At 39.1% G+C, this 12,841-nt stretch overlaps 1 protein-coding gene across 1 annotated transcript in view; it reads left to right on the top strand.

Moving 5' to 3' along the window:
• Positions 1-1,414: 1,414 nt before the first annotated feature.
• Positions 1,415-12,841, top strand: part of Aass (aminoadipate-semialdehyde synthase) — a gene marked incomplete at its 5' end in the record, with an annotated part of 59,833 nt that continues 48,406 nt past the window's right edge. Inside the window, 5 exon segments of the mRNA XM_013503294.1 lie at positions 1,415-1,638; positions 6,422-6,598; positions 9,378-9,462; positions 12,367-12,434; positions 12,542-12,688. Coding sequence (XP_013358748.1) covers positions 1,429-1,638; positions 6,422-6,598; positions 9,378-9,462; positions 12,367-12,434; positions 12,542-12,688 — 687 coding nt within the window.

Below are 12,841 nucleotides of genomic sequence, written 5' to 3'. Positions count from 1 at the left end.
CTCTTTTTAAAGACTGACATTTGAGCCATGCATGGTGGCGAACGCCTGTAATCCCAGCACTGAAGAGGCTGAGGCAGGAGGATTGTTGTGAGTGTGAGACCAGCCTGGGCTACAAAGTGAGCTCAAGGCCAGCCTGAACTGCATAGCAGTACTGTATCTCAAAAAGACAAAAAAAAAAAAGACTGACGTCTGATGTAACAGAAGTGTGTTTCATAAAAGTTTTACTCTAAGGTAGCAATAATGGTTAGGAGATTGCACAAGGGTATAAGATCATGGGTAGGGATTTCTAGAGGTTACATAGTCTTTATATTTTGAGGCCCACCATACATAGAAAAGTAAGTTTTAGCTTCCAGATGATCCAGCAAATTGTCATCAGCAGTGATATTTGCTATAAAATGTAGATAACCATTTAAAGAGAGAACAAATAGCATTGAATCAAAATATTTATATACGAAAATTTATGTAAAATGTACTTTGTCTAGGACACAGTGTTTTATAAATTTTTTTTGATTGACTAAATAGTGGAACTTTGCAATTGGGATTAGCAGTTAGAAAACTTGCTGAGGCAGCTGAGGTTAGAACACATGGCTGCAGGACACAGAGAAGGAACACAGGAAGATGGAAAGTGCGTGTGGAGCAGTGAGGAGGGACAGCAAGGGAGGTGTTTGGGGAGATTAAGATGGGGGCAAATGGTTCAAGGCTGTGCTGCTTAAGCTTCTCACACTTGTGTGAAGGAAGAGGTTTTGTTGATTGATTTTCTTAAATTACAGTCTGTTGAGGACCTGCATTTTTGTTAAAAATGAATGACTAGACAATTCTTACTTCTTATTTCTGCTCACTTCTCATCATGGGCCAGTAAACCAAACCAAACCAAGCCAAACACACAACAACAACAAACAAAAGCAGCTCGCCAACTGCCCTTAGGTACTGAGAGTACTTCTTTAGGAATTAGGAAAGGTCAGCAATGAAACTAGAGGCCTGTTGGCCCTGAATGGTGAAGATTCTGTGAGCCATTATGAGAATGTAGAGCGTTGGGCCCTAAAAGACGGAACCAGTCTATAAGGGTTGCTTTCTATTATCTTCCTGACATTTCACGGTATATTAATTTAACATTTTTGTGCTGAAGACATGTTAGACAAAACAAGTATTGTAAAAGCTATATTGTCTTGATAGTTATTGTTAGTGTTACATAAGTTGTTCAGTATTTTATTTTGAAATGAAATAACCTCATTTTGGGAATCCAGAGTTGGGTAAAGGAACATTTCCTGTTGAGATCTTTCTCTCCCTTGTTGTTTATTTTGTATCTGGTGTTGTTTAGGCTGGTTGTATTTTACAGCAGATTTCTAGGGAGACCAGAACTGATCTGTGAGCCCTCCTGCTTTTGTTGTTCTGTTGTCCCATCTTACCTTCTCAGTCACAGGTTTCAAGATGCTGCGAGTACAGAGGACCACACTGGGCAGGCTGAGTCCCAGCCTCTCCAGATGTCTCCACCACAGAGCTGTGATGGCCCTCAGGCGAGAGGATGTCAATGCCTGGGAGAGAAGGGCACCTCTGGCCCCCAGGCACATCAAAGGGATCACCAACCTGGGATACAAGGTCTTGATACAGCCTTCTAATCGGCGGGCCATTCATGATAAGGTGATTATTTCCAATTTTTAAAATTGGTGCAAGTAAAGTGAACTTGCATATGAAAATTAAGAAGCATATGAGTGAAAATAAAATGTATCAGTGTCATTTCAGTTCCTTGACTTTGCTTGAGTGTTACTTTTACTGCCTTCCATGCTTTCACCAGCTAAGTGGTAAAGGATCTGGTTTTAGAAGTTTATATTTTTCAGACATTCTTTCCTTCATGTGCAGCTTTAGCTCTGGGACTAGGAGGGCAAAGGTCAATTAAGATCATTTATGTAAATCTAAAACTTACCAATAACATTCATTAATTAAAAAAAGACACCAATCTTGCACCCAGACAATGCTTCTTTGTGTAGAGTTTCTTCACAAGAAGGTACCTGGCCAGTCACTTTGAGAATCTATTTTCCTTCATCATTCTGTGTATTTTTCACAATAATTTTATGACATGGGTTAGACTTTTCTTCCCATTTCAGAGAGGTACATGTGTACATAAACTTGTGCTTTCCTGAATCATGTGAAAGTAAGTTGTAGACATTTTCACACTTTAGTGCTAAATACTTCCACATGCAAATCCTAAGATTAAATCATTTGCCTATATAACCCATGTATTATTTTTACAACTAAGAAGTTAGTATTGCCATGACATTGTCTCACTGCAGGCTTTGTTCAAGTTCCCCATTGCCTCAAATGTCTTTTAGTTTAATTGAGGCTTAACTAAGTTTCGTCACAAGTTATTCTTATGTTTCTTTAGTTCTTCTGATTTAGAGCAGCACCGCCTTCTCTGATTTTGTTTTAATAATGTTGACTGTTTTTAAAGAGGATAAACTGGTGGTAGAGTGTTCTGCTTCCAGGTAGGACCAGTCTGGTTGTCTCTTCGTGATAAGATTCAGGCACAAATAAAGTGATACATATACTTCTCTTTGCACCCTATCAGAAGCACAGAGTCAGGTTGTCTCCTACTTAGGAACTCTCCATCTCTTGTTGTCACTGCTAGCTAGAACTCTGCACTGAGAAAGGACCTTTCTACTGAGTCATCAGTGGGGTGATATTTCAGGACCTGTGATGTTTTTGTTCTTCAGCAGTGTTTCAAGTCACAATGGGAACATCCCCTGACAGTCTTTTCCTGGGTTCGTTTTGGTTTTTGGTTTTTTGGAGGTGAAGAGTAGGAAAATTTACTGAAGGAAAGCAATGGGGAATAGAAATAGCTCCTGAGAGACAGGGGGAGTTCTGAATGGGTTGCCAACAAGCCCATCTCTCAAAGGAAATTTTATAGAGCAAAATTATGAGGTGGGTACAACATGGATCAAAATTATGATAAAAATATTTTAGGGGTGCCATGAAACAAAAGCAAACTCTTACCTCCTTTCAGGTATCTCCCTCGGACCTCCAAGACGATGTTGGGGAAATGCTAGATGCAAGTATGCTGAGTTCTTGTTCCCTAAGCAGAAGAATGAATTCTAAGAAACAGTGGAGGTTAACACTAGGAAAATATATGGGAGGAAAGGAATGAGGAATAAGAATGGGGAATGGGCAGTGAGGAATAGGAAGAGAGAGACCCCTCCTGAGAGACAGGAGGGGTCCTGAATGGGTTGCCCGGATTAATTTTTGTATGGAGGTTTGCAAAGTGATGCTTTTCTGATTTTGTCACTCTTCTGAGTTTGCTGACATTCTTGTTTAGGAAAACCATTTCCCTTTGTTTTACCCTTTTCTTTGGCTCTTTTGAGTATCATTAGGGGAAAATTGATTGTTTCCATTCAATCCATTGAGCATTACTTTTAAATGTCCTAATTATCTCAAATCTGTTTAGTGAGAATCCCTTTAAGAGGAGGCTCCTGTAGTCTTTGGAAATTAACTGACTTATCTTTGAGCTTTCCTATTTCCTGGAATAATATTTTATCTTCACCTCATCTGTACTTTTCATGCCTCACACCTGAAATTATTTCACCAAGAAACTTTGATTTCTTTTAGTACATAGAATCCAAGATCTTATGTCTGGTTTTAGATGTGCTTGTTATTGAGATATTGTTGGCTCTTTCAGGATACAAAGCTTAGCAACAAATAGAGACGGAAAGCCAGATGTGGAGGCATACACCCCAAATCCCAGCTACAAGGGAGGCTGAAGCTAGAGGATTGCAAGTTATAGCCCAGTCTGGGCAGCTTAGCAAGACTCTATCTCAAGATATTGATAGATAGATAGATAAATAGATAGATAGATAGATAGATAGATAGATGGATGATAGGTAGTGCTAGGGTGGTAGCTCAGTGATAAAGTACTTGCCTAGTATGTATGAAGCCCTGAGTTAAATCCCTAGTGCCATAAAAACAAAACAAACACACAAATGATCCCTTCAAACAAGCAGCAGATGGAGGCAAACACACACATACATGTATGTTATTTAATCATCAGTTAATATTATTTCCAATTAAAATTTAAAGTTGCAAGGTTTTCTGATGTTTGTTTTATATTTGCTTCTGTCTTATCCAAAAGTAAAAAACATAATTCCTCATAAGAATCACAATACTATTATTACTATTAACAATAAGCTCATTACATGAAGTTTGATATTTCTTTGAAGTATTTATTTTTGCCCTTAGAATATATTGTATCTCAAAAAGAAAATTAAAAAGGTTGTGTTTACAAGTTTATTTGTTTTTTTTTCCTGTATGGTAACTATCAATCTGATATCCATATAAATTCATATAGAGCTATTTATAATAAATTTTAAGTTGTTTTTAAATTTCTTGATTTATTTTATTTTTAAATAAGTATAACATTTACCAGTTTCCTAGATTCAGTCTTGCCTTCATTCTAATCTCTTACATCCCATTCACACTGACCTCAAAGTTTTGTGCAACCTATAGTTTGTGATGATCATTCTTGTTTCTTTTTACAAAAATAAGAACCTGTGTGCATTTGTATTGTAGCTGATGTTCCCCTCCCAGCCAGTATACTTCAGTTGCTCCGATAATAGTTCCAGTTCCAGTTCCAGTTGCTTTGGTTTCTTAGAAACAGCTGGTCCCTGTGATGCATAGCTGGTCACTATGATGCACATTGTAAGAACCAATCCCCAATTGACAAGCCATTTTGCCTCTGTACTTCTTGCTTACTTATCCCATATAAGCCCCAGACCACCAGATATCAGGGCCTGATATTTTGGGAATGATCCTGATCAGTGCTCCTTGATATAAACAAATCTGCCTCTGAATCCTGGGTGTAGTTTTAGTATTTCTGTTTGCCATAGGCATATGTATATGTGTGCTTACTTCCTTCTTGTTTTTAATGCAGAAGATTACGTACTATATGTAGTCTCTTGTACCTTACTTTTTAAAATAAACAACATGTCTTGGACGTCATTCTATGTCAATTCAGAACAATCTGTCTCATCCTAGTTATGACTGTAGGATAAACTCTGCATTGCGGAGATCTATCATGAATTATTTAACGAGATTATCATAGTTGGGCAAATGGACTGTTTTCCGAGAAGCCAGATAGAAACTATATTTATTCATTTACTGTCTCTCCTGTCCATCTAAACATTGATGTCTGTTCCTAACTAAACTTACCTTCATTTTATTTAAATGCTACCATAAGTGCTTTTTAAATACCTCTTGGACTGTGCTGGCCTTTCTTTAAAGATCTTATATGGCTATAAATTGCTTGCATGTGCTAACTAGGGCATCTCCTTAAATGTGTAAGCTTTAAGGTTTCCATGGATAAAATGGGAATAATAATTTTACCTACCTCTTAAAAGGTATATGAGCATTAAACAAGATAATTCACGTATAGAGCTTAGTAAACTACATACTCTTATTAGTATATATCAGTTATTATTTATTGTCCAATTGAACTCAAATTAGCCATGAGGATTTCAAGCTACTTCTCCAAATTGACTTGTCTGAGTGCCCTAGGCATCCCCTTTCTTTCCTACATCCACATTTGTGTATATGTTTTCAGTGTCTCGTGCTGATATCACCACCTGTATATCCTGTCCTCTTGCAAATGCCACCTGTCTTTTAAATTAACCTGCACTTCCACAGCTTTGTAACCATCGCATTGGAATGATTATCAAATGGAATCCCACAATTCATTAAACTATATATCACTTAGATCTTGATGATTGTAATGTTCTTTTGAATTTGTCCTTATTTAATATGCTTCTGATTTTTTAAATTGTAGTTTGTGAGTTCCTTTAAGGAAGGATCTTATCTGTTTTTCTTTGTGTCTTATCATCGCATCTCAGGCACAATCCACCTCTCAGACTAAAACAGAAATAAACACTAATTGAACCAAAAATACAAAATAATGCTGGAGAAATATCCTGTCTTTTGAAAATACAAGTGCGGGCTGGGGATTTAGCTCAGTGGCACAGCACCTGCTTGGCAAGCACAAGGTCATGAGTTTGATTTCCGGTACTGGAAAAAAACAAAACAAAACAAAAACAAACAAACAAAAAAGAAAATACAAGTGAATAACAGATCACTCCTTGACATCTGCTGTTTGATTTTGTTATTGATGCAAAATGTACAACTCATAAGTATGTTTAAACCATATTATAGTGGTTGTGATCAAACTGTATTGTTAAATATGAATATGCACTGAATTTGGACTTCAATAGATTTATCTTTGGCCAGGGAGTACAGATATTAAAAATAGATGCTGTGTTATTTGTTTTAAACCATACAAATGTTGTTTCTTCAAAAGTTTCTGCCTGTACTTGATGTACATTTTATTAGAGAAAATATGAATGCCACAAGCCAGGGGAATAACTGTTAACCAAAATTGCATTCCCAGGAGTATGTCAAAGCTGGTGGCATTCTTCAGGAGGACATATCTGAAGCTTGTCTAATTTTGGGAGTTAAAAGACCTCCAGAGGAAAAACTAATGTCCAAGAAGACTTACGCATTCTTCTCCCACACAATCAAAGCACAGGAGGCCAATATGCAGTTGTTGGATGAGGTTCTAAAACAGGTAATTAGAGAGCGATATTCATAAATGTTAAAGAAGGAAAGGAATCGTTTTCCTCCAACGTGGAGGGTTAGTTTTCTTTTGACATCTAGCAAATGTGTCACCCTCCTTGCCTCAAGAGGAGAGCTGATATACCTAAGTAGTGTTTGGATCGCTGTTCTTCAGGGCTCCTCCACTGTGTGGAGTTTGTAATAAAAGGAAGCAGATACTTTCATTTCTTTCTATTCCATAATAGAAGAAATTACAGAAGCATTTTCCTCAGTTAGAGTTCATAAGGCCGATTGGACAGGTGCTATCCGTAGAATTTTAGAGCTGAGAGAACCTAATAGGCTGTGCTTTTGCACATGCACTTTTCAGATGGGGGTCAGGGGTGAAATGACTGGCCTGAGTGTGCACAGCTCTGCCATACCAGAACTAGCTGCAGCTGAATTTTACATTTACTGACATTCACAAGGGGAAAAAAGGCCATGAGGGATGTAAATACCATGGAAAAACTAGCAGTTCCTTAAAATACAGAATACCTATTTAGCAAATATCTACTGAGTGTCTATAATGTCTCTGACATAGTTCACTGTAACGAAAAAGCAAAAGAGTCAGTGATCCTTGTGTTCAGAGCACCTACACTGTAGTGGGACAAGACAGAGGACAAATAAATAAGAGCTATATCACATAGTAATCTGAGTAATGGAGAGGAATGCAGTACTGAAGATGAAATGGAATGTGGGCAGTGTGGAAAGTGACAATGCTGATGTAGACAGAGTGGTCAGGAAGGGCCTTGTTGGCAGGTAGGATCTGTGGAAGAGTGCAAGGAGATAAGGGACTAAGTGCGCCCACCTGGCAGGAGTCTTCCCCGCAGAGAGAAGAGTGATGCAGAGACCTGAGGAGGTTCTTTCTGAGCGGGTGGTAAGAGCTGGTCATGTGCTGAAGCACTTCCTCCTGCTGTTGCATCAATAGTTAGCAGAAAGAGAGCAAAGCTGATTAGGAGGTTGTTAGTGTAGGATAGTTTTGACTCTGGACCACAAATGATGTGGCTTGTACCCAGAAGTGGCACTTGTGACATACGGATAGTTCTGGGTACATTTCAGAAGCAAATCCTAAAAAACTCACCGAAGAAATGCAGGCAGAGTGGGAGCGAAGGAGCGGTGTCGGGCAGTACTGTAGTCTTGGCCTGTTGACTAGAAGGGGCTGCTAGGACTTGAGATGGAGCTGCTGTGAGGACAGCAGGCTGGGAAGTCAAAGCTGAGGCCTGTTTATGCCATCAGCTCTTCCACGGGGGAAGCTGAGTGGGCTGCTGGGCATGTGGACAGCGGACTGCAGCTCAGGCAGCTCTTCGTGGTACACATTTGGTGATTGTCAGGGGCAAGACAGTATCCCCAGTTGTGAGATAGGGCAAGTTCAGCGAGTGAGTGGAGATAAAGTTTTCTTAGCTCTGGGCCCCAGGGGAAGGACCGTAGAGTGCGGAAGGAGACCGGAGATTGAAGACAGGACTCAGGACAGGAGAGGTCACAGACAGTGAAAGGTGGAGAGGTGTGCTTTATGTAAGAGCACACTCGAGAGCGGCCTGAAGTTCATTTGCACTGTTTAAAGAAGAGATTCTAATGTAATTGATGAAATTCATTTCAGAAGAGTATTTCACCTTAAGTATAAATCTTTGGAAAGTATTGTGGAGAGTATTTTTGTCATAGGAACTTTTGTTCACCGCAGACAATGAATCAAAGCAGACCCAGCAGGACTACTTTCTGGCTGAGCTCTGGAACTAATTTCTTGAAGTTAGATATATGTTAAGTGTTCTTAAATTCGTACACATGGTAAAAATTGTATTTATTTTGCAGTGCTAGGGATGAAACCCAGGGCCTTGTGGACGCTAGACAAAAGTTCCGTGTCCTGTGACTAAACTCTACCCACAGACCTCAAATTGTATGATCTCTGAGGAGATAAAATGGCTGTTTAAAATATTCTGTAATTGCAATGTGCCGGTAGCTTTTAAGCATAAAGTAACAGTGAGGAAGGAGGAGTAATGTACTTTTAGCAAATGTGAGGAAAAGAAGTAGGCAGCCTGTGCTAGTTTGTAAAATAAAGCTTACCTGTACAAGGATGGAAGAAGAAAGAGAAGGAAGAGGAAGGAGTGAGGAGAGAAGAGAGACACAGAGAGAGAGTGATAGAGACAGATACACACACACACAGACACACAGACACACAGACACACACACACACAGAAGCAGTTGTGTGCGAATGCAGGAGTGTTGTGTTGTTACAGTTTTTCAGGCAGAAGGGCCCTGGGGTACCCAGAGTGACTGAGCAGTGGATGGAGGGGCTCACACAGGGAAGAGGTAATCACTCCAGAAGAGTGGTCTTGGGGGCCACGGATAACAGCTACGAGTTGCTCGTGGGGATAAGTCTCAGGAGGGATCTGTTTTCTTTGAGGCAGGAAGGAATAATGGAAGATAAGTGGGGCTATAGATATATTTATAGTTGGTGCAGGACAATTTGGGGTATCAGTGTAAAAAAGTGAAAAAAGTCCTGCTTTCATTATTTCACTGCCCACTATCCAGGGGCATTTAGCACCCATTCGGCCAATTTTCCATCTCTAATTGCAAATCAATGATTGGTTTGTGACTTGGTGTTTTCTACATATTTCTTCTTGCATCTGATGGTATCTTAGGTGATCAAGATACATTCTTAAAAGAAAAAATGCAAAATACTTACTTGTTCATATATGTGCTTTGCACATTGCACTTGACCTTAATAAGTCTGATTTAGAACTTTTTTATCCTTTCTTCAGGAAATCCGGCTTATTGATTATGAGAAGATGGTGGATCATAGAGGATCACGAGTAGTGGCATTTGGACAGTGGGCGGGGGTGGCAGGTATGTCAGGGTTTTTATGTCACTCACTTTTAAATTTGTGTGTTTTCTGTGTTCTCTGACAAGGGGGTGGGATAAAATAAAAATAGTGTGGTGAAGACTGATGCATAGTAGAAGGATAGAAGAAGGAGATAACTCATTAAAATATTTTATTAAAAAGACAAAAATAAAGACAGTAGGGAGAAAGGTAACATCCAGAAATAGGCTTTTACTTTTTGGATGGTCCTGTTTGGAAGGTTAGAAAGATCAGTTTGGCGATGTGACATTGGAAATAGAAAGAGAAACAGAGTGAAAGGTACAGGAGAAGAACTGACAGAGGAGCCTGCTAGAACTAACAAGGGCTAGAGTCAGGAAAAGTAATCTCTGATCTACTTTTGCCCTGGTGGGTACTTTGAACTTCTTTAGTTAAGAAATGCTAAAAGTACATTTGGATCTGTGTCAAAGTAGACTTCTAGAAGGTCTAATAAGGAAAGTGATGACTTGGGCAGTGTGTGGCCTTGCTGTGTAAAAGTGGAACATTCCTCCCTGTGGTTTGTGTGACTGTGATTTCCTTTTGACTAGTCTGCCTTTGCATCTTTAAGGTATATTTTTATTAAATTTCATATTCATATTATTTACTTGTGCAAAAATTAACATTAGTTGAAATCCTTTTACAAATCCTTTTACAAATAACATTATCAACCACTCAAGAAATGCTCAGACATTAGAAAAAATTTCAAATTCTGTAGAGTTTTAGAGATGAATACTTTCAAAAAAGTCCTAAATTTTAACTTCTTACTATACTCTAATCCACCGGCTTCTGAAGTAGTAAAATAATTAAGCTTGAAACTTGCAAAATTCTTTTTACTTAAAACTAATTTATTGTGTATTAGTTAGCTTTTCTTTCTTTCTTTCTTTCTTTTTTTTTTGGTTGTTTTCCGGTACCGGGAACTGAACTCACGACTTGTGCTCGCCAGGCAGGCACTGTGCCGCTGAGCTAAATCCCGAGCCCCTAGTCAGCTTTTCTATTACTGGGACACAGCACCTGACACCCACAACCTAAAGTAAGAGAGTTTTAATAAAGCTCATGCGTGAGGGGATTCAGTCCATGGTTGACTGGCTCCACAGCAGAAGAAAGGAGGAAGTGTAATGTGAAGGAAAGCTGCTCACTACATGGCGGTCAGGAAGTGGAGAGAGAGGAGGAAAGGAGGACCTGGGGACAAGAACATGCTTTCAGCCTCATGGGAGGCCCCGGTTCCTAATAGCACATGAACTGCTGAATGAATTCACTAATGAGTGCGGTGCCTCCATGACCTGCCAAACACAGAAGACTGGGGGGACAAAGAAGACTTTGTTAGGTCTAAGCCATCATACATTTTTTTCCTATTTCAACCCCTACTTCATCCCTTTCCTCACTCAACACACATAGCAGTTCTGCAAAGTAACAGAAAATTAGATTTCTTACTGTGGAATAGTGGTGGGAGGGCCTCCCTGGCTGTTCTTCACAGGGTCTGTCAGATGAGAGCGCTGCCTGGAGAGAATAAGTACATCAGTGTAAGTTCATTCTGCAGAATTTGAGATTTGTAGCAGTACCTCATTTTATACCATAGTTTATCCATTTCTCTCTTGATGTACTTTTGTGTTGTTTTCAGACTATTATGAATGAAACTGCTATAAAATTATATAAAATACTGCACTTCTTTTGATAAATGACTATTTATTTGAATTTGTATGAATTTATTTCTTACATTGATATTTACTTTTTAAATTTCTTCTTGCAGTAGTTTTTGTATTTGTATATTTCAAGGATTTGTTTAGTTCATACAAGTTCTCAAATCTATTGTCCTGTTCTTCATGTTCCTTTATAGTTATCAAACTGTACTTCAAATTGGGATATTTAACCATATATACATTATTTCTGTAGAAGCTAACTTAGAAAAATGATAAAAGAAAATGTGTTAGGAATGTGTGTGTGTTGGGGGAGTACGGCATGGAAAGTTTTATTCTGTAAGAGAGGGTGCGATCACATACTGAACTCTTTGGTACAGGTATGCTGCATTTTTAGGTATCTGGAAGATGTCCAAATTAAGACTCACTATAGATAATTTGCTAGGTCTTAAAATCAAAGGAAATACATCTGTGTTGAAGGTGAAGACTTGGGGTCATCTGCATACAAAGGGTACTTGAAATTTAGGGCTGGATAAGGTTACCGAAAAAGAAAAATACAGATATGGAATAGAGCCCAGGATGGAACTCTAAGAGAGCAGTATGAAAGGAATGACATAGAAAGAGGAAACTATAAAAAGGTAGGCTGGACTCTTTCAAGTCAGGGATGTTGAGGGAAGAGAATATTTCATCAGACAGGGAGTCTATTGCCAGTCACTTCTGATAAGTTGAGATCTGCAAAGTGTCAAATACATTTCATAATTTAGGTCACTAAATATCTGGAGAGGCTCTGGGGTCACTGGTAACTTTGTTTTTGTTTGCTCCTGTGTTTTTGGTGTGGGAGTGATGGGAGCATCTTTAAATATTCATAAACATAAACCAATATATAGAGAGATAGTAAAGGACTAACTCAAGTATGAGTTCCTTGGAGAGGCAGCAAGGCAGGGGGTCTACAGCCAAGGTGAAGAAATCAACCTCAGAGAACAAGATGGATCCAAAGTAGAGTGAGAGCTGGGGATGCATCCAGGCTGAGGCTATTTGATGCCTGGTAATGAAGAGCTATATAAGATCTCCTGAGACTCCTTCCAACTCTGAGACACTGCGATCTGTGTTCCCTCAGGACACTAAAGAGGTAGAAAGATGCTCAAGGAGGAAAACTGATAAATTTCTCTTGATCAGTACCTAGGAATTGAATTTATTTTGTACATTGATATTCACCTGCACTCAACTAATGGTCTTTGTATTGGTCTGACTCTGTGATAGGGATGATCAACATTTTACACGGAATGGGTTTAAGGCTCCTTGCCTTAGGACATCATACACCTTTTATGGTGAGAGGTATTTCCTTCATTTAAAAATACATACCACGTTTCAGAACAGGGAACAAATACCTCGGCTAGTGGACTAACTCGAGCTGTGTGTGCTTGCTTGCTTTCAGCACCTCGGAATGGCGCATAACTATAGGAACAGCAGCCAGGCTGTCCAAGCCGTCCGTGATGCCGGCTATGAGATATCTCTGGGTTTAATGCCAAAGTCGATAGGGCCCTTAACATTTGTGTTCACAGGGACTGGTAATGTATCTAAGGTAAATTCCTCCTGTCTTCCTTCTGTAGAACAATCTGAAAACCTGATGATGTGGGCATTTTGTAGATATTTCAAATAGAATCAATAGGCATTCTTTTTTTTTTTTTTTTTTTGGTCTTTTTGAGACAGGGTCTCACTATGCAGTTCAAGCTGG

Source organism: Chinchilla lanigera, unplaced genomic scaffold (genome assembly GCF_000276665.1).
Source record: "Chinchilla lanigera isolate Chin_1 unplaced genomic scaffold, ChiLan1.0 scaffold00078, whole genome shotgun sequence".
Classification (NCBI taxonomy): Eukaryota; Metazoa; Chordata; class Mammalia; order Rodentia; family Chinchillidae; genus Chinchilla; species Chinchilla lanigera.
Note: the sequence above shows the minus strand (reverse complement) of the source record. Positions and strands in the feature narration are given on the sequence as shown.